At 35.8% G+C, this 9240-nt stretch overlaps 2 protein-coding genes across 2 annotated transcripts; one reads left to right on the top strand and one right to left on the bottom strand.

Moving 5' to 3' along the window:
• Positions 1–484, top strand: LOC109116227. Its single transcript, XM_019201271.1, has one exon. It carries the CDS (start codon positions 86–88, stop codon positions 302–304), a length of 219 nt encoding a protein of 72 aa, XP_019056816.1. The 5' UTR covers positions 1–85; the 3' UTR covers positions 305–484.
• Positions 485–703: 219 nt separating this feature from the next.
• Positions 704–4969, bottom strand: LOC104803141 (general transcription factor IIE subunit 1-like). Its single transcript, XM_010527021.2, has 10 exons — positions 4736–4969; positions 4428–4550; positions 4053–4173; positions 3502–3624; positions 3270–3379; positions 2986–3169; positions 2213–2413; positions 1613–1843; positions 1295–1502; positions 704–1063 (listed from the first exon to the last, which is right to left on the bottom strand). The coding sequence occupies exons 1-10, from the start codon at positions 4786–4788 to the stop codon at positions 960–962; spliced, it is 1458 nt and encodes a 485-aa protein (XP_010525323.1). The 5' UTR covers positions 4789–4969; the 3' UTR covers positions 704–959.
• Positions 4970–9240: the final 4271 nt, after the last annotated feature.

Here is a 9240-nt window from a genome sequence, read left to right as displayed (position 1 = left end):
CAAGCTCTTTCCCTCATTGCACACACAAAAGCACAAGCAATACTGTCATCTTCCTCTTACTATATAACCCAAAGAGAGAGAGAGAATGGTGAGTAGAGCAGAAGAAGCCATGAGAGTGCAGAAACAAGAGAAAAAGAGTGAGAATCACAGGCAAATCACACAGTGCAACAAAGGAAAGACGAGCAGGTTCAAGCGAAGCACTTCCAATCTCGACGGCGACGGAGTCTCCTCCGCCATCCTCATCCTCGCTTGCATCGCTTCCATCTCCCCCACCCATAACCACCAGCACTCTTCAACGCTATGAAACAATCACATCACATGCCGCTAGATTAACATCGTATCTGCTCAAGTGTTCTTCGGAAGGAATATGTTACAGTTTTGTTGTTATTCGTTCATTCTAATAGTGTGCTTTTGTTGTTGTCGTTGAACTTTTATTTATATCGGTACTTGTTCTTCTATATTCTAATTGAGAAACAGTTTATGATGAAGCTCTTTTCATGAGCTAAATTAAACCATCCATCCAATTTATGTGTTAACAAACCGAACCAAGACCGGCTAGACCGGGTGTCCATTGGTCGATTGTTTCTGTCGATATCACAGAATACCGAAAAGAGACAGAAATAAACGAACTTCCACAAGGTTGAGTTGACTTGGTAAGAAGTATACTTACCAAGTCAACATCTTCATGGATGAGAAAGGAAGCAATGAAAATAAGAAACGCAGCATTTGCTTCTTTCACTTGACTATATTGCATCTGGGGGTATGTTTATGGAGGCAAAGGAAATGGAAGACGGAACAATACCAACTACTGTCTGAAAATGACAGTCTTTTCTGGCCCGCAATTCTTGATTCTTCAATCCTTTTTCCTACCGTTTCGATCCTTCGTTTAGGATCTTGCGACTGATGTTTCAATTCTCCACCAAGTTTTCGAGAATTCGTGTTCGGAAGAATCTGTGAATTCAGCCTTCTTCCCAGTCAACGTCCTCGTCCTCGTCTTCCTCTGCTAAAGCCTCCGCCTCAACATTCAAATCGCCCACCTTGTAATTTTCGGTATTGGAGTTTGCTGTGCATAAAATATACACTTCACATGTTAGAAGAGAACGTCTGATTACTAATAACCCCAAGATTGCTACTGGCTAACAAGTTGCTACTAATACAACAGTTTTGCTTTTGCAATTCCAAGTTAATAAAGGAATTGCACATTCCCAAAATCATTAGGGGTAATGATTCCATCCGGTTGGGAGGTAATGATTAACCAGTAAATAAATCAAGATTGGGAAATACTTATACCAACCTGTTAGTATAGTAGTCTCTTCTTCCCATTCAACATCTTCATCCTCTTCCCCTTCCCGTTTTGATTTCATACCCACCTGACGACCTGAAGACGTATCCAACGGAGTATCAGAGGTGACTGCATCCACAGACTCTGTCATCGTCGTAGCTTCAGCCAGTTCTTGCTGCTTTTTCAGTAGAGCAGCATAATATGCTTTGACATATTCATCCTGCACCAAAATGCAAAAGCAATTCAAGCACACCAAGATTTTATAAACATGATTCAGAGGAACATGGGTAAAGATAGAGAGTATATAACAGTTTATCTTCGGGAACATACCTGTAAGTTCGTTTCGTTGTCGCTCCCCATGGCTGACTTCTTTTCATCTGAAAGCTTTCCTGTCGCTGAGCTACCTCCATCGGCCTTTGATTCTTGTTTGATATCTCCTCTTTGCTCCTTGGAAAGATTCATTCCTTGCTTAATCATCCATGGGGGCAAAACCTTCAGTCCAGAACTTCCGCCTTCAGATTTGACATTTTCCTCCTTTCCTTCACCAAGGTTAACTTCCACCTGTCCATATAAAATTTTATTCCAATCAATCAATGACAACTGAAGATGAAAAAGGACATGCAAAAAACAAAAACTGGAAAAGTCTCTGTGTTTCTCCAAGTTGTTGGGATCTGGAAAGAAAAAGAACATCCCCGACCCAGACTCACAAAATTATTTTTACTCTCTATGTCTACGGAATACCTAACATTTGCATATCTAGATGAGGAATGGCCAACAAACTTCACCATACCAAGGAAAATTTAGCATCAACGGACTCCACTAAAAGAACAAGGGAAATCTAATTGTAACAAAGCTACTGTGACACCAATGACTAAAGTATCGAAGTAATTCATTTAGGCCTCGATATTCATGCACATTGAGGATTATTACCTTTGTCTCTCCAAGAAAGGGCATCGGTGTTGAACCATATCCACCCTGAAAAGATCTAGAAGGATCATTTGGGTTAGCATCACCATTTAGGCCACGAGCAGCCAAAGCTGCATGAGCTTCCCAAGCTTGAAGACTTCCAAAGTCGGGAACTTGAAGGTCTTTTACTCTATTTATTTGATCCATCAAAGGCTTCATCTGAACCTGCACTTTTCACTCCAATACTGTCAACATACAAACTAGAGATACTGATATATTGTTTGAAAGACCATAATTTATAAAAAAACCAAACACTGGAATTACATGACCTACTAAGAATAGTTTTGGCAAACTGAAGCTGTCTTCAAAGTAAAAGAGAGGAGGAAACAATCGAGTAAATACAATATCCAAAATTTGTCAGACACTGTGATACAAACTCTCCCCACAAACAGTACAATGACCGAGTTGGGAGCCTGAAATAAGAAATCTTTATCAGAACAAGTCGATGACTTTAAAAACCGGCACAAATTGCCCTTTATCGGAGCAACAATGTTACAATAAGCAAGAAATTATAAGAATATGAATGTATACAGCTAGCTTCTAATATGTATGTAAGCTCAAAGGTTTCACATACAAGACTTTACCTCAAGAAAATTAAATTTCGCGTTTATCACTAATCACGAATCTCCAGATTATGTAGAGATTTAGTATATAACAAGCTCCACTTCATTAATTATATAATGGAGTTTTGCCGCAAAACTTTTGAACCTAACAATTAACAAGCTATAGATACAGACCTCTAACTTCTGAATCAACTCCTTTAGCTTTTCACGTCTAAGTTTCCTTGCATTGTCATCACCATCCCCTGCTTCTTGGGATGTTAGCTTGTTGTTCTCAACAATAAGTTCCCCATTGCAGTTTTCACAATGAAAAGAATCGTCTTCCATAGAAATTAATCGCAATGCATCCAGTGCATTGTATCTGAAGACATGAGATCAGAAACTCTTCAGGTTTAATGAGCACAAAACACCACACTGCACATTACTGATTCTATAATTGCAGAAGGACTAACGGACGTAACTTTCTTCTGCAACTAGGACACACGTATTCCTGAACAGAGTTCTTGTCTTCCAATTCATCCTTGAGCTTTTTCTTCATTCGGTGTATTCTATACCGAACAACATCATATATCTGCAAGATTGTTACCTTTTGAGACATGAAATAAACATTGAAACCAAGTTCTATATTATATCGTTGGCTGGTTTGATAAAAATTCCAAAGAGCTGTTTACAGAGTAGGGACGAGAAGCCAACCTGTGCATAATCAAGACAGCAATATGAGTGGGTATGGAGCTTAACTTTGTCCTCTGCTCCTCTTGAATGGCCATCAGTTGTGGCAGCTACTGCAGTATTATACATCTTTACACCCTTTGCAGTCTATTAAAATGACCCAACAACAACAAATCAGGAGAATAGAAATTAGAGCTTCCAAAAGAAGCAAAAAATCTATCAATCACATGGAGAAGCTTGTTCAGTGGTAAGAAAAGAGCAGATCATGTCATGATGAAAAGCAGAAATGAGAAGCGAGAACAGTGTGGATAAGAGTGCTTGAATATCAACCCTATTCAAACATATCAGTACAGCTGAGCTATCTTAGTATCTGTTCCATCATTCTGTCGCCATTAGGGGCTTCAAACAGTGTGAAATTCTCACACTTTACGCCAATAAACTATTAACGACATGATATCTACACTAAGCCTGAAACAATCCGTAGAACACCGGGTCCACCATGCACATTAAGGGGGCATCATCTACAGCGGCAAATATAATACATCTTTCTAATAAAAAAATGTTCGGTGACCGACCTCCTTCCTGTTTTCCCGCATGACCAGTTTCTCATCTTCAAAGAATTTCAACATTCTTCGAAGCTGCTTGGTGTGTAACTTCAATTCCTTCGCCAAATCTTCTTCTCTAACCCATTGTCGCCTACACACAAGAAAAACGGAAAGCAAAAGACGAAAATCAGACGAAGCATGCTCCAGTCATAATAAACAGCATGAAAACACCAATATGTCAGATCTCAGAACCCAATATGTCAGCTAAGTATCAGCACTTCTAAAAGAAAATCACTAATTCATCATGACTAGAGGAATCCGCGAGGAAACTATATTGCAACAATTGGTTTTACCAAATTCCCGGGGAATTGTTTGGAGAAAGAAAATTGCTACGAGCAGACAAACCTGGTGAGAGCGTCGAGCACCACGACCGCAATTCCTCTGTTGTCGCTTCTCGCCGATTTCGGCTGATTATCCCCTTTCGACGTATAATCATCATAGAAAGCCCTAGCAACAAGCTTCACCAACCTGAAACATTAAATCAAATCGATTTGATAACAAAATCAAGCATTTCAGAGCCACAAATCCAAGAAGAAACACGCAGAAAATTGAAGTGAATCAAAGCTAGAACTTTCAAGCATTTATGCGCAGGATCAAGCAGCAGGTATGAGTTAACGAATTCAAGCTGTGGGTTTAAGCTAAAGAGATTTTACTTTACGAACGGCTCGAGCAGAACGGTCTTTTGCGCAGACTCGGAAATTTCCATGGACAACGCAAATCTATAAAGATAAAGCTCTCAGAGTGCAAGTTGAGTATAAGGTTTTAGGGCTTCAATCCATGGAAGATCCAGGATCTGGAGGAAGCCTCGAGACATCGAATTTAGCTATCGACGTCTCTTTAACTTGGACGATTCTCGCTCTATATATATAGGCATTTTTTCTCAAATACACTATCCTTTCGCTCGCTTCTATGAATTCATGGGGTACACCTTGAAAATATAACCTACTGGCAAAAGTCTTCTTTACCCTTAAAATAAATGGAAAAGACTATGTAACTCTTAATGAAGAGAACGTATGAGAACTATATGCATTTGTACCGATTTATTTGAGAGAGAGAGAAAAAAAATGTTAAATTTTTTAACAGTTTTTACATATTTAAAAAAAAGGGAGAAAGTGCGAAATCAGACAAAACGAACAGCGATTTTGAAACAAATCAATGAAGAAAAATGGAAATCGATGAAAGTCAAAAAAGAATTTTTTTATGAAAGTTAAATTTAAAAAAAATGTTCAAAAGTTTGAATTTAAGTAAAAAAAGTCATGAAGGAAAAAAAAAAGATAAAGTATCTGACAAATAGACCCAAGATAAAAAATTAGCTGTAAAAAAATACATATTTTTTTTATAATCAAACAAAACCAATTTTTTGCCACTTTATTGCATCTACGTTACGACTTTCGTTAATCGTAATTGTATAAAAATTCAGAAAATTTTATAAACTTTTTATCAATTGATTATCTAACTGTTCAAAATAAGTATTACAAATTCATTCAAAGACATCAAATTAAAAAAATAAAAATTTTGAAATTTTTTAACAAAAATGATTAAAAATATTCTTATATATTTATCATATTATGGTATTTTCTAGTTGAAGACATTTGAAATAAGTTTAATTTTATTATATGTTATGTTGTTTTGTGAGATGTTATGTTATTTTGGTATTTTGTATTAGGTTTGATGTTATGATATTTTGTGTTACTTGAATATAGGTTGATTTTGTAAACTTTGAAGTCGTATTTAATGGAATAAGTATGTTGCAATTTATTAAAAAGTAAGTTGCAATAAAATAGTTACTATTTTTCAATATTAAAAAGTAAGTCGCAATATTAAAAAGTAAGTCATAATATTAAAAAGAAAGTCGTAATTGATGAAAAAAAAGTCAAAGTAATCATCTGACACGTGGATCCATGATAAAAAAATCTATTACGAAAACATTATAAATTATAATTTAAATACGACTTACATTAGTCGTATTTATATAAATACTCATAAATTTTGATAAATTTTTTATCGATTAATAACGAAAACATACCAAATATGTATTACAAAATGATTTAAAGGTACAAATTAAGGAAATAAAAATTTTGAAATTTTTTATCATGAAAGTTAGAAAGCACTCCTATATGTTTAAGAAAAGTTATGAAGTGATTTGGTCCAAAATTGATGATTTTATATAAAAGTTTTGTAATTTGATTTTAAACTCAATTTTTCCACTTAAGTAGACAATATTCAATCAATATATATGAGTTCTTAATAAAAATTCGTTTCATTTAACGATTTTTGGGACATTTTCATCGAATTTCGAAAATCGTAATGTATTCATATTCCAGTTGCAAAATACTAGTTTTGGTTTATAATAAGACAAAATTTTATTTTTTCGACAGATGTCAATTTTTTTTGTTTTTCTCAATTATTTTCATACTTAATTTTCTGATTGTGGGTCAGAGACAAATTTTTTCTTTCCGTTGATCAATTTCTTTTTTTTTGAGACGATACTTTTTTTTTATAAATAAATTTCTCAAAATTTGTTTTCAAAATATATTAAATTCAAAATAAATTCCAAAAAGTAGTAATTGATGAAAAAAATGGTTTTTTTTATGAAAATCAAAATTAAAAAAAATGTTCAAAAGTATAAATTTAAGTAAAAAAAAGTCATCACAAAAAAAAACGTATCTGACACGTGGGCCCAAGGCAAAAAAAATCAAATGCGAAAAAAACCGCATTAATCTTATATTAAATCTAATTTTTAATTCTCATTTTTTATTGTCCAATGATTAAAAAAAGGGTATTTTGGAGGTTTTATACATAGGGATATTTAAGTCTTTTAATATGAAAAGTGGTGTACAATCTGTTAAAAATTTTGAAGGGATTTTCAATAGTGTACCTTTGAAATAGAAGCGACAGTAGTAGTGTATTTGAGAAAAAATGCCATATATATAGTCCTTTTATATTAGTAAATTGAGTGATTTCATTAATTGAAATTTGAAAGGAACAACCAAAAATAGGACTGGGCAAATTCGCTAGGTTACCGAACCAAACTGGTTATGGTTGGTTCGGTTTGGGTTTTAGGTCCAAAACCGCATACGTATCTTAAAAAATTAGCGTATCTAAACTTTTGGTTACTCTTCTAGTTCGCACCCTCCGATAAATATATATATATATATATATATATATATCTTTACATCGGTAGAAACTCAACCACATCCTTTCGGATGCGGTGTAAACCCTTGACTCTATGCAATAGCTTGCAAACCAAACCACGTAAAATAAGTAAACCACTCAAAGGTGACAAGCTTGCAGATGAGTGGAATCGAACCCATGACCTCTTGAAGAATCATAGACTACTCAACCAATTCTCCTGACCTATTTAGACTACTCTCTGATATATTATTTACTCGGTTGCTAAGGATGCAAATTTTACTCGGACAAACATATCGAATTTTGGATTTAAATTTATAAATTGCAAAAAAAAATTAGATTGTCAGACCAAATTCAGATCGAATTTTGAAACGGTCTATGTGAAATATATATATAGGTGCTAAACGGGTTAACTCGGTTCTAATGCAAATCTTATAAGATCGGCATTTGAATTTTATTCGAGTTCGAGTAGCCCAATTTTGACACCCTATAACCCAGTGAGTTTTTTGGACCAAATCGAGGTAACCTTAACTCTAGGATTTTTACTCTAAAAAGAATAACTTAATTCATTAAAACAAAATTCTCTCTCCTCATTTTTAAAATTTAAACCCTAACCCTTCTGTTTCAAGGAAAAGGGAAACATCATTCAATTTCACGAAGGAAAACTTGAGAAAGAGAAATGGAAAATCTCCCTTCAATAAATACTCACGAGTCGCCAATGCTACTACAACACAAGAACTACAACATCTGCCTTTTTTGATTCTGTCTTGTTGTGATTCTGATCTTAAAGAAACAAGGAAGAAACGATAGTGGCTCTTTCTGATTTTCGGCGCAGAATCTCCTTTGCGTTCCCAACGATCAACATGTAAGACTCTTTCGACAGAGTCTTCAAAAACCGGAAACTGCGAAATCCCGTCGTTGCCTACTTCTCCGCCACTAACTCTACCTTAGGGTTCTACGAAAGGGGAATATTACAGAAATACCTTTAAATGTCGATTTCACTTACAGTCCATAACCCTTCAAAATCTAGGATTTAAAAAAAACTGAAAAATAATGAAAAGACATCGTTACCCTTTTAAAAAATACACGTGTCAACATCTGAAGGAGAAAGATCAAAAGTTAGGAAGTTCCTAAATTTAAAAAATTTGAAAAACCAAACAGTTTATTTTTTGCCCCTTTTCGACAAATAGTTTTTGTGACACCCGTAACTCGTGTACAGTATACGGGCTGTGTCACATGGACGATATAAAATAAAATAATAAGTCGCGGAAGCAAAATCACGAAATACAAAAATATTTTTAATCAAACCAGAGTAAGCAGCGGAAAATATCACGGGCGATCAATATCGCAAACTAACACATGTCCGAATAGTTATAATTTAACTGTACAAAATGTGGGAAATACAAGTTCCGTAACCCAAAATGTAAATCCCGTACATGATGCTGCCTCTCTCAGGTCGTCGTCTGCCGGATGCGCTAGGCGTAATCCTCGTGATCTGAAAAATATAAACTACGAGGGCTAAGCACAACTGCTTAGTGAGTAGCCCGGGTTGAACCCGGTAAACCCTTTCTCAGCGAGAACGGTGTTAATTCGATGATTCACAACCAACAAACAACAATGATATCCATGCATAACTACATCACATCAGTCACAAATATGTCAAACACAATCATACCCATATGACATCGCATCATAGGGTTAGCCAGAGATCCTAGTCATATCGACATGACTAGAAGCGTCTCACACACGCCCGTCACTCGCGTGACGTTGGCCATCGCATCACATGCGACTACGCGCGTCTCCTGCACCTGTCACTCGCGTGACCTCCGATGTCAAGTCCATGACACAACGGAAATACAAACATACCCGTATGGAGTCCACCATAGGGTCCAGCCATAACCCTAGTCAAGTCCATGACTAGGAGCGTCTCACACGCCCGTCAAGTCCATGACGTTGGCCGTGTCAAGTCCATGACACAATAAACACAACACCCGTATGGAGTCCACCATAGGGTTCTGCCATAGCC

Source organism: Tarenaya hassleriana, unplaced genomic scaffold (genome assembly GCF_000463585.1).
Source record: "Tarenaya hassleriana unplaced genomic scaffold, ASM46358v1 Cleome80, whole genome shotgun sequence".
Lineage (NCBI taxonomy): Eukaryota > Viridiplantae > Streptophyta > Magnoliopsida > Brassicales > Cleomaceae > Tarenaya > Tarenaya hassleriana.
Note: the sequence above shows the minus strand (reverse complement) of the source record. Positions and strands in the feature narration are given on the sequence as shown.